General features: G+C 37.1%; 1 protein-coding gene across 1 annotated transcript in view; it reads right to left on the bottom strand.

Annotated features, from left to right (window-relative positions):
• Window positions 1–455: 455 nt before the first annotated feature.
• MEI4 (meiotic double-stranded break formation protein 4) overlaps window positions 456–13,527 on the bottom strand; it is a 112,610-nt gene continuing 99,538 nt past the window's right edge. The window contains exon 4 of the mRNA XM_040983160.1: window positions 456–716. Within this exon, the coding sequence (XP_040839094.1) occupies window positions 456–716 (261 nt within the window). The remainder of the gene's footprint in view (window positions 717–13,527) is intronic.

The following is a 13,527-nucleotide window of genomic DNA, read 5'->3' as shown; positions in this document are numbered from 1 at the left end:
GAATGGAACTTGCATTATTTTTAACATATTGTTTACCCAATACTATGTCAATTAATTCCATAATGTTGTATATTGATACTGAGGCCTTGTTGGGGCTTTTAACTGACCGGATCTTTACTCTGTTAGACCTATCTTCAGACCATAGAAGGTCTCCCCAAGAGGCCACTGAACTTATCTGGACAATAAGACGCTGAACTTTATGCTAGGCATGTGTTTGCAAGCAATGAATCTCAACTGAACTTGAACTATGGTTATGCAACAAGGTGGAGGAATCCACCATGGGGGAAGGGGTATGGGAGGGGTGGGGGGAATCCCCAGAGCCTATAAAACTGTACTACATAATACAATGTAAGCAACAATAAATAAAAAAAAACATTTAAAATATTCTTGACAATCTTATAAGCATTAGAATTGAATGTAGATAAGCTTCTGATGTTTGTGAAATGTTAAGAAAGCTAGTTATTTTCAATAACTTCTGCCTCTGCTGAATTTAAAAGAATGCCTATTCTCCATAAATAACAAGTAAATAGAGGAAATGTATCAGAAAGCTGGAATATAATTTCATCTTGCTTATTTAGAAATTTCTTGATTTCTTCTTCATTGTGCCCTGTACTTGAGGTATTTGCTTCTTCAATTTTTTTTTGAAGAAGCTGTTCCAGAACCCAGAATAAGGAGAAAATATTTTCATAGTGGGTCGCATCATAACTGGATTGTGCCTACAAAAACAAATAAACAAGTGTCTAGGTTATTTCAGCAAAATGCTTAATAAAGAAACTACATTTTCAGAGAAAAAAGAAAAAGCTTTCAAAAAATACATTTTCAAGAATAAGGTTGATAGATTATCTTATATGACTCACAAAGCTCCAAATTCCGTTTCTGCACTCTTAAAATACAAGATGAGTATTCCGTAACACGAAAAGAAGAAATCCATATGAAATCTAAAATCTCCAAGCACTGATATAAGTGTAATACTCTACTCTTGATCTTACGTGATGAGTTACAAAATGTAGGCACATTAAAAATATTATATAAAACTCCTAACTATTGGTATAAGAAACATTAGTGAATTTATTGTATGAATTTGGGTCATGTTAAAATATTGCATTGTGTACATGCAAATACTCCATTACCTGAAAACTCTGATATCCAAAGGAATTTAACTCTCAAGCATTTTGAATAACAGATACTTTTTAAAAAAGCTTTATTTGCTTTTATTGGAAAGTCAGATATACCAAGATGAGGAGAGACAGAGAGGAAAATTTTCCTTCTGCTGATTTACTTCCCTAGTGGCCGCAACAGCATGAACCAGCGCTCATATCCTGACATGTGCAAAGCAAGGACTTCAGACACTAGTCTACCACGCCAGGCCCTGAATAATAGATAGTTAATTGGTAATTCATTACTCAGATAAACGTGAGAACACTTGCCAAACAATTATACATGAGCCAGATCCTAACCAGGAATGTTTTTCCAAATACATTTTAAACAAGTTTATTATAAATGGAATGAAAAGAAATGTGTTGAAAACACATAGCAAAATTTATTTAGTGTTTAATGACATAAATGGAAAATGCTTTCTCACTGGCAAAGGGATTTATTCTTCAACTAATTTGCATAATGAAAGAGTCAAGTACATACAGATAACTGAAATAAGCAAATATTTTCCGTCAAGCTTTCCTTTAAGGCTTGTGATAAGAAAGACCTCTCTGAGACTTAACTGAATGCTGTTCTACCACACCTGAGATTCAGCTTCCAATGTGCTGCTGCAGGAACTGAAGCACCACCTCTCCCAGCTCCATGTTTGCTGCAGTCTATCAAACTGTGGTCACCAGTGAAAGTCCAAACTCCAGATGTGGATTCTATGACTGCACATACCAGCCAGTGAAGATAGCACCATTCAGACTACTTTTCCCTGGAGTCATGGGCCGTGAGTTCTCTGAGTATGCATGCAATCTAGATCTAAACTTGCCTTACAAAGAAAGTGTGGGTGTAAACTGATCCTAGAGTTACAATATACATATTTTTAAAAGATTTATTTACTTTTAGGTCCTGGCACGATGGCCCTGTGGCTAAATCCTTACCTTGTAACTGCCAAGAACCTATATGGGTGCCGGTTTATATCCCAGGTGCTCCACTTCCCATCCTGCTCCCTGCTCATGGCCTGGGAAAGCAGCAGAGGATTGCCCAAATAATTGGAACCCTACACCTGTGTGGGAGACCAGGAAGAAATTCCTGAGTCCTGGCTTCTGGCTTTGGATTAGCTAAGCACTGTAAAGACGTATTTACAGCGTGGACTAGAAACAGACAGAAAGAACTTTCATCCTCTAGTTCACTCTTCCTATGGCCACAGTGGTCAGAACTGAGTTAAAGCCTGAAGCCAGGAGCTTCTCCCAGGTTTGTCACAAGGATGCAGGATCCCAGGGCTTTGGGTCACCCTTCACTGCTTTCCCAGGTCATAAGCACATGAACCAGCACCATTATAGGATGCTGACACGTGTAGGTGGAGGATTAGCCTGAGTTAGTAATTCTCAGTATGCCTCACTCCTATTCTCAGCTCCCCAACTTTTTCACAAGTACTGTGCTTTTCATACCATTAGTAATGCAGTGACAAGCATATCTGAGGCTCAGGCCCTGCACCATTACAATTCTGTAAACCACAGCCATCATCCTCCATACAGGCCTGTGCTCTGACCTCAGCTCTGTGGCTGGTACACTCATGAGCCACCAGAGAAGACCTCAAATACCAAACAGTGTCAAAAGGTATTGTATCTGTCACAACTTCTTTAGAAGATTATTAGCATTCATAACCACAATAACCTTAACAAAACTCAATAATTTGGTCTTGGCTGTTAAGATTTCCTACATTCATTTTTTCTTAAATTTATTTGTTTTTATTGGAAAAGCAGATCAGATTTACAGAGAGAAAGAGAGACGGAGAGAGATCTTCTGGCCACTGGTTCACTCCTTAAAAGCCTCTAATATCCGGAGCTGAGCTGATCCAAAGCCAGGAGCCAGAAGCTTCCTCTGTGTCTCCCATGTGTGTACAGGGTCTAACCTTGGGCCATCTTCTACTGCTTTCCGAGGCCATAAGCAGGGAATTGGATGAAAAGCAGGGCAGCAAGAACATGAACCAATGTCAATATGGGATACTGGCACTTGTAAGGACTTAACTATTATGCTGGGCACCTCCTCACATTTTTCATCGAAATTGATCTCAGCTGAGAGATCTACACAGGAACTGAAAAACTGCTCCCCCATTGATGCCAAAGCTGTTGCAAGCCATCCAGGAAGCATCATGTATCAAAGTGCCACCTCAGTGGAGAATTTTGCACACCAATACTAGCCTATCAAATCTGGAAGGGGTGATTGTTTTCATTAAATGCATAGACATCAATATTAGAGAAAACATGAAAAATCACAAAGATGTATAACTCCCAAATTATAGTTTTTTATATTTACTTCAAAGAACTAAAAGTATACAAACTTCCTAACAATTGATTTTAAAAAAAAACCTTTTAAAGCAGTTTAATGAACTTAAATAAAATACAGAAAAACAATTCAACAAAAATCAGCTGAACATATAAAGGTTCCATATGACAGTTTAACTAATATACTTAAATTATGGAAAGAATCAAAGGGAAGTTCCAAAACTAAAAATGTGAAGAATGAAATAAACAATTCAATTGATATTGTCAATGGCATTCATCAAAGAGACAATCTGAATGCATGTTCAATGAAAATGTATAGATAGATTTTAACAAGGAAAAACAAAGGAAACTGATGCAAGAAAGCATAAAAGATTTATGGGGAAGCTTCAAAGAAACAAGTATTCTAATTGCAGGAGTTAAAAAAGGAAAAGAAAGAGAAAGAAAAAGAGACATAGGGGCAGAAACGTTTTTGACAGAAATGTTTATCCTGGGTAAGAGGAAGTATATAGATATCCAAGCACAGGCATGTAAAGCATCTGCAGCCACACCCAATCTGAATCAGCTTGTCTTAGGAAAAATTATACGTGAATGCTCAAAAATAAAGAAATAGGATATACTAAAAACAGCAGAAAAAATAAGATCACTAGACTAGAAAAAAAAATGCATTGCTCTAAGAAGTTCTATGTAAATTTAGTGATAATAATAAAGCAAAATTCTGTAGAAGATATGCAAATGATTAAAAAAGTAAGTAATCAGGGCCCAGCAGCGTGGCCTAGCAGCTAAAGTCCTCACCTTGAATGCCCAGGATTTCATATGGGCATTCAAGTATCAGCTAAACCTGCTATGCCCAGAATGCATTTAGCTCACAGAATATTACTCTGAAACTAACTCCATTCTGTAGGGACAGTATGTGGTTAGCTGCAAGCTTTGTGAGTTCTCCCTTTCAACATGACCACAACGGCACATATGTGGGGGAAGTCTTTCCTCCAGTTACCAAATGTCATCATGCCGGCAGCCACCTGGTCTGCCTAATCATATGTTCAGACAGTTTCAGAATTAATGCCATAACTGAATACATACTAAAATGATAATATGATGGCAGCCTATTCTCTTTCACTTAATTCCGGTGGAAGTTTAATATCCTCAGTGTCAAACTGGACTTTTCTACATTAGTGTTGAAAGGCATACACCACAGATGGAACATAAGCAGCTGGAAAATACCCAAATGTTTTGCCAGAACACTCTGTCCAGAAATTGATAATAGAATGGCTGTGGATGCCTACATGATGCTATCAGCTCCTATTTAAGTTCTTTAGTTTGAAGGATTCGCAAGAGAAAACTGTTATAATTCCATGCTATGTCTCATCATCTAATCCATTTTATATAATGGCAATATTCAAACGGAAATATACATTCCTATTAGAAAATCATCAGCTATTTTTGTATAGAAGTTGGAAAATATAAACATGTTTTTTAATATATTTTATTTTTTTACCTGGGATAGAGTAAATCAAGGGAGAAAAACATGGTTTTAGATGCTGAAAAAGCTGATATTTCTTTACATGTTGCTAAATTACATTTCAAAGCTTAGATTCTAATGTTCAAGTTACAGTTTCCTAATTACTGTGCTAGCTACAGTACAGTGAAGTGTATCATGGCATTTCTGTGAAGATTATCTTTGAAGAAGACACTGTTAATTGCTTAAGCCATATCCATTCCTCCTACTCTCTTGTCAACAGAACCCCAGTTGTATTTAAGGTGAAAATGGATCAGCTAAAAATTTGCATTCTCCCGTCTACTTAAGCTAATTATAGTAGGAGATGTAAGTATATGTTACAGAGTAGGTTTCTGGGAAAGTCCTTCAACATTGAAATGGACATTTTATCTTTTTCCCCTTCATCATTATTCATGATTCGTAATAGAGAAGCAAAGCTCAGAGGTAAAGTGCTCTGCTGTTGAGGACACTTATGGATCCACAGAACATGGCATGAGTTACACACTGCGTTACATGAGGTCCCTACACTTCCCAATACAACTGTGTAAGGTTGCTTTGGCTGGGTTTTTTGTATTCTGATTCATTATTTTTACATTGAAGCCTTGAGGCTTCATCTAGGTTTGGAAGGAACTTCCTAAGTTTACTTAGTCTTGATAGGTGTTGCCTTCTGCTATTTCCACCACAGGAAAAGCAGCATATCTGAAGGGGAAAAATGTCCTATTGTAAGTAGATTTGTAATGAATGCTATGGCAATTTGAGGCATGCAATTTTGGATGCTTACATTTAGTTCTGTAAAATGGGAAAATCAGCTAGTCAAATCCAAAAATTTATCTTTGTGTGCTAGCCAGGAGCATGCATAGATGTTGTCTGACACATGTAGAAATAGGCCTGCTCACATAACTTAAATGGTAATTCCATTGTTCACAGAATATAATAAAGAAATGGCTCAGAATTCTACATATAAAATTTTATTAGAAACAACAAGTAGGATAGCAATGAAACTGTTTGTAGCTAAAAGAATGAATTCAACACAACACTTCACAGGAAAAGATCAGTTGTCACCATCACAACTGAGTGGAAATCTTGTCCTTGGTTTTTAGTGTTATCCTTTTTATTTTAGTAGGAGGCCTGAACATGATATATTTTAATCAAAGAATCTAGAGAAATTAGATTAACTCTCAATGAGCTATTTACAAAAGAGCTTGCAGCATCTGACTGGTAGAAGAAAGAACTGAGAAATGACAAAAAAGCAGGGGCATGGCAAGCGGACAGGTCTGAAACAGCTTCTGACTGCACTTGCAGCAGTACTCAATAGCACAATGGAATTGCATGGAGCAGGTGAAACATATTATATACTGACATATCAGACATACTAGCTTAAAAACCTTTATTCTCCAATTCCCTATTCCAGTTCTCTAACAAGACATACTGTTTAAACAGCTAGGTTTCTTTTTCTAAAAACATTGTATTTCTTGGTTGTCTGAATAATATGACAAGGGAACATTAAGTCAAGCCTATTCTTGAGGGGAGCTGGTGAAATGAGTTTCTAAACCCCGCTGTGTTGTCTTTTTGTGCCCACCCTGCTCATACCATAGATTAAAACCCAAGTGCTTAAAAATTTATATTGACACATTTCTCTAGGAGGATATCCTGTGTTTTGACACCCATTTTTTTCACATTTCTTGTTTTAATTAAGCCCACTGGTGGATATATGATGAAATAGATGCTACAACTATTTCAGCTTACATTTCTTCACAAAAAGAATAAAGTTACTGACACACAGATATTCCATCTCTCTTTTCACATAAGCCTCCTGAATCACCTTCAAGTAGCTTTACTCTGCATTGTCACTACTTTTTAAATATGTGTATTCTTAACTATGCTGCCACCAACCCTACTCACAGGCATCATTTTATTCTGCAATGGTACAATGGTGCACGATGTGAAATCTCTTGTATGTTTCAGAAGAAAACGAAATACCTACAAGTGTGTTTGATGTTCTGTCATGGCAGTTCTTGACAAAACAATACAAATCAGATGATTTGGTTGTTTATAATAAAGTCTACTAGGTGAAAGATCAGGGTTCAGAATTAGGAATAAAAGCAACTAAATTCTGTGCAGAGACACTCCTGGGGGGATACATAGCAACCCTGTGCAGGAGCATTGTTGGGTTGTCACAATACTCACATTGCCAGCCTGAGTTCAGCCGCCTCCACTTGCAATCCAGCTTTCCATTATTGAACACTCTGGGAGGCACAGGAGCCTCATCTCTGCCACCCATGTGAGAAAACAGAATTGAGTTCTGGGCTCCCAGATTTGGTTTGGTTCTGCCCTGGCCTCCATGGACATTTGGGGAGTAATGAAGGAGAGATAAAAGATCTCTCTTTGTCTGCCTTTTAAATTGAATAAACAAATAATTCTTAAGGTCCATGGCAAATGAATGTGAAATATCATTTTATTTTGGTGCATTTTTAGACATCTATACTGACTTATTTCATAATTCACATTTCTCATGAAAATTTTGAAGACTCTGTCTCTATGTCTAACTACCTTTCTTTTTCCCTCTCCAATCTGTTCTATCACAAATATTTATTGGGTACCCTCAAGTGTCGATGTTAATTGTTGGTACTGGGCATACAGAGATGATTAGTATAGCTTTTATACCTATGAGAGTTGCTAATGTATATCTAGAGAGACAACAAAGTATGGAGCACATACTGTGACAGTTAAAACGAACTGGTGAGAGATGATGTTAGCAGGCAGGAAGTGAGTTTAACTGTGAATCATATGCCTTCAAGTGATATTCCTCCTTAATAGCATGGCAGAATACATCAAGAAAGATGATGGGACTATGGGGAAAGCATCTGTTTTGCTACAATCACAGGAAGATTTGATGCTGCCTGGAGAGTACTCAGTGAGGCTCACTGGGGCAGAGGCAGAGACCTTAGAGGGAGATGGCAGAGACGCCACTCATCTCTGAATTCACTCAATGCAATCTTTACTCCGCAGCCTTTTCCAGGCCAATGAAACAGGTCTAGACTGGTGGGTGCAATCATGAGCCAAATTATTTTTATGTGTAGATAAAAGCTCAAAGTACTTCATTTTGTGAAAATTGTAGTCATTCCAATTTTTGCTGCTGATGTCTTTGAAGAAAGGCATATATAGGGAAGAGAAAGGATGGAAACAGCATTCTCTGGACAGACTGCACTGTTTTTCTAAGTTAAGCCACTTGACAGATCCTAACAAAAAGATATGAAGTAGTGAAATTTCTCTTACACATCAGAAACACATAGAAGTCCATATGACCACTACTGGTGGAAAAAAAAATGTATTGCTTTCCAGTGAGAATAAAATCAATAATATGCATCTTCTTTAGGAATCTAAATAAAGGTTATTAAAGATAGCATCACAACCTAGCCAACCAGGTGAAAGGCAGAAATCACATTTTTGGGGAGTAGAAAAAATGACTGCCCATCAATGCAAAAGTCACAGGCTGAAATTGTTTCCCAGAGGCTGTTTAGCTAAGTTTTGAAAAACGTTCCAGAATGAGCAATAGATGTATACTTTTTAAAAAGCATTGGATCAATTCAAAGGCTTTGATTAGCGGCAATGAGGATATGGTCCATAAATGATCTGATCCTTTCCATAAATTTATTTGGAAATTGAAACAAATGTTAGTTGGCCTCAGATAATACACCAATTATCTCCCAAAGGCAATCCAAACAAGATGAAATTAAGAAATTAAAAGACAGCATTTTGTTCCTTGTTCTTCATATATTCAAAATGCATCACCACTTATTCAATGAAGTCAGTTTATCAGAATTTGATAAATAAGGTTAAATGAAACAAAACAAAACATGGCAAATTTTGGAAACAAAAAGCAGATAATAGTTGAAGGTGTTCTTATTAGCATTTATGTTTCATTATATAACTGATGAAGATACTTTCTTTTTTTTTTTCTGTTGGTAAGCCAGACTTTTGAGTATAATTAACATAAGTAAAATTCATCTTGTTTAGGTATTTAGTTACACTAGAATACCTTGAAGTTGAGCCAAATTATGTAAAGCAATGCAATTGACCTTTACAAGACTTAAGGAAGTCTCAAGAAAATAAAATAAATTTTGCATGAATTTCACACCTTCATAACTTTAAATATTACTACGTAATTTTGGTCTCCTTGTTGCTTAAAACATCTTTAATTCCTTTAGCATAAGATCTCCCAATTAGAACAGAGGATAGTCTATGAAGTCCTTATAGTAGATACGGTAACAGTGGTAAGAGAAATGGAGAGACAAAATCCAAGTTTCAGGTCTACACATACCCAAAAGGATCCCAAACTGTCCTATTAAAAGAAAGTGTATAAGTAGTGGTAATCCCCTCCCAACATGCTTTGTATTCATGTTTTTCTATAAGTTTGATCTAGGCATTCATTCAAAATACCCAATGAATCAGAGAGAAGGCATTATAAAAAGAAATTCTTAATTTTTTCCAACTTCACACAATAAAATAAAACTAAAGGAAATAGTGCATTTTGGGGACATTATTTCAGAAAGAAAAAAAAAAGTATGTCTGTGGTTGTGTGAGATGCAAAAAACAAACAGATGCTGTAATTCTCCTCTTGGAGATACTTACTCATCGGGAAATGTTGGGAAATTAATCAGCAAATTCAATTCATTTAATACAATATTTTGATCATATAATTCCTTTTTGTTTATTTGTAAAGAATTAATATTCTACAGAATACACTGCTGAAAATAACATGTGGTCAAAACAAGCTTTTAAAGATAGTAAGCAGTCAGATAGAAAAACAACAAAATTACCTTCAGATATTAAAACCTCAGGGTCATATGTATCTGATGTTATTAAATATGCACTCTGATGAAATAGGAAGTCACTACCATGGACTGCATTTTCAATTTTAATTAAAGCCCTATCAATCTGCCTGATTATTTATGTGAAGGACACACATCTTACGATTTAAAGGACTATTTCAATGCAGTGGAACTATTTGTTGAAGACAAATGCTCAAGTGAGCTCTTGAGCATTCTATGTGTTGCAAAGACACTGCATTCCTCCACAGGCAGTGTGTTTGTGCAGAAGCAGTGGAAGGATGGACACGGCTTCTCTGGTCACAGTGTCACTAAGAAGGTCAAGAGCGCTTTTAAGTGTTTTGCTGAATCTCACAGAATAAGCACAAAAGCGGATGTTTGGTCTTTCTCTTAATATTTCATTTGGAACAGGAGTTTTTGTGAAAGATGCAGCTTTTTGCATTGATTTCCTCCAAGCTTAAAATGAACATATTCTTCATGCAGAAAGGGATAAAAACTCACAAAAGTGTTTTAAAAATATACACACATATACCACCTAGAGACAAACAATAGTCCTTGCTTCCAGCGCTTTATAGTTCAGCAGTACTGTCGCACATTACTTGAGTTATTTTGCAAATCAAGTATTATTCCAATTGAGATGTTATGGTGGAGACATGCAGAGAATCCAGAGAGCAATACTAACTCTCAAGGTCATTTCTTTCTGCTTATTAGGACATTTCTCAATAATTTTTTAGTTTTCTATTAAAAAAAAGAAAGCTCATTTTATAGTACAGCTGCCTAAGGAAGAACAGCTTATTTACAGAATAAATAAGTCTAGCCAGCAGTTTATTCCCTTTGGTCTTGGATATACTCCAGAAACATGGGGGAACAAAATGTGTATTCTTAAGATAGAATGTGAAGCCCAAAACCTCAGGACTTCTTGAGAGCCCTGAGGACACTGAGGGAAAGAGATGTGGTACGGCCTCCGGTCTTGTGTACACTAAGAGGACGCTGCTAGTGCAGTGTTCTCAATGTTCAAATATCATCTCACACAACTTCCGGGACAGCAGGGGTCGATACTGAGGATGGCCAGTAAGTCACTGGGGACATTTTATCACTTCAACTAATAGTGGAACACAGTAGCATGTAGAAAGGTATTTCCCAACCTTTATATTTAGAAAACTGTGCTGTTGGCAATACCACACGAAATTGAAGATGTAAATAACTGTGACCTATATGTTCTAAATTCAGCCTTTTCATACAGCTTCAAAGACTAACTACGAAAATGACTTGAAGGGGAAAGAAGCCACATATACTTAATTTCTTCTTTTTAATTTTTAGAAATTTCTTCTTTTGATGTTATTTTTAAATTTTGGAATAAAACATTCTTTTAAAATGTTCACTAACATAGCAAGTTTCATGTATTTCATAGATACAGTTCTAAGAATATAACAGTAACCCTTCAAACTCTTCTCCCTGACTCAATTCCCTAATTCCATCCTTTCTTTTTTCTTTAATTTTTGCAAAGACTTAACTATAATCCACTCTATAATTATAAGCTTAATTCTATAATCACTAGACATAAAGTTTAACAGAGTAAAAAGTATAGCTTGTTTAAATTTTAAAGTTCAATTTAATACTAGATAGTCCTATAAACCACTAAATAGAATTCACAGTTTTAGTGATTCATTTGATTGAAAACAGAATGTAATATAAAACTTGAACAAAAAGTTCTGAGAATATGTGTGTAGGTCATGTGCAATTAAAGATTCATTATAAAATAAGTGGCTATTCATGATCTGAGATTTTATCATTCATTCATATTTGAGTTTTATGTTATAAATTCTAAGAGAACCTGTGATCACATCTTGCACTCCTATAGACGATCATCCCTCATTAGCAGAGGGTCCAGTTTAAGTCCTGACTGCTTCACTTCAAGCTGGACCCTCTGCTAATGACCTGGGAAATCACCATGCAAGGCTTGGAAGAAACTGCTTGCTTGAGGCTGCAGGCCAGCCCAGTTGCCCCCAATGCAGCCGTTGGGCAGCAAGCAAGTAGTTGAAAGGCATCTCTCTCTCTCTCTCTCTCTCTCTCTCTCTCTCTCTCTCCCCAACCCTCCCCCCCCCCTACCTCTCTCTCTGTGTCTCTCTCTTTATGCTTCTCTGTGACAGAGTGTACAATTACAGAGTGAGTGTATCCACAGGTCACCAGTCTGGTCAGATTGGCTCTCCTTCCCTAAGGAGGAGCTAGATCCTGGGAACTGAGCCACATGAACTATAGAACCCATTAAACTGTAACTATAACTATAAAATTGCTCATCTTGGCTCTAACATGCTTATTGTAGCTTCTGTACCCTTGCTTGCTTCCCAGTGTAAAGGTCACCATGATGTGGGATTTTCCTTTAGAAGCTCACTGCCCTGACAGGTCGGGACTGTCTCCCTCAGACCTGTTCTGAGTGGGGGCAATTGCCAACTGGTTAATATAGATTCCTCAGATTCTTATTTGGTTTCAGTGGTTTTCTACATGGTATGCCTCAGGAGCCAGCACAGTAGCCTAGTGGCTAAAGTCCTTGCCTTGAACATGCCCGGATCCCATATGGGTGACCTTTCTAATCTGAGCAGCCCCACCTCCCATCCAGCTCCCTGCTTGTGGCCTGGGAAAGCAGTTGAGGATGGCTCAAAGCCTTGGGTCCATGCACCTACATGGGAGTCCCGGAAGAGGCTCCTGGCTCCTGGCTTCGGATTGGCGCAGCTCCTGCTGCTGTGGCCTCTTGGGGAGAGAATCATCAGATGGAAGATCTTCCTCTCTGTCTCTCCTCCTCTTTGCATATCTGGCTTTATAATAAAAATAAGTAAATCTTAAAACTTGTAATTTTTGTTTGGTTGTTTGTTATTTTTTTGAACCTGTCATTGATACTGTCTCAACCCAGATGTTTCGAAGAATGGAACTTGCATTATTTTTAACATATTGTTTACCCAATACTATGTCAATTAATTCCATAATGTTGTATATTGATACTGAGGTTTTGTTGGGGCTTTTAACTGACCGGATCTTTACTCTGTTAGACCTATCTTCAGACTAGAGAAGGTCTCCCCAAGAGGCCACTGAACTTATCTGGACAATAAGACGCTGGACTTTATGCTAGATATGTGTTTGCAAGCAATGAATCTCAACTGAACTTGAACTGTGGTTATGCATCAAGGTGGAGGAATCCACCATGGGGGGAGGGGTATGGGAGGGGTGGGGGGAATCCCCAGTACCTATAAAACTGTATCACATAATACAATGTTAACAACAATAAAAAAAATAATAAAAAAAATAAAAAAAATGTAAACTATGATTTAGAGTTCACAGTCTAGTGAGAAAGATGGGAAACAAACAGCTGCCTATGCACACACATAGACACATAGACACATATACACAGTGAAGAGTCATAAGAAAGTGAATATGAGGCTGAGATAGAACAACATGGGGATCTACCAAGAATTAAGACTAAAGGGAAGCTGAAGACATAGGGAGAAAACATTTTTCTTTAAAAAAATATTTATTTTACTATCTTATGACACAGTTCCATAGGCTCTGGGATTTCACTCCCTCCCCCTAAACTGCCTCCCCACCCACTGATTTTCCTTATAGTGTTATAATAGCACAGTCATTCACAAACAGTCATGAATCCATCATTCTGTCTGTATGTGTATCCTGACATTGTAGATATGGATAATGGCAGAGTCCAGCATCCTTTTGTTAAGATATATCTAACAATTTCATTGGGAGTCAATCTTTGATTTTTAAGTTG

The sequence above is a fragment of the Ochotona curzoniae genome, unplaced genomic scaffold, assembly GCF_017591425.1.
Source record: "Ochotona curzoniae isolate NIBS_2020 unplaced genomic scaffold, NIBS_Ocur_1.0 contig_3819, whole genome shotgun sequence".
Taxonomy (NCBI): domain Eukaryota; kingdom Metazoa; phylum Chordata; class Mammalia; order Lagomorpha; family Ochotonidae; genus Ochotona; species Ochotona curzoniae.
This window is presented reverse-complemented; position numbering and strand designations above follow the sequence as displayed.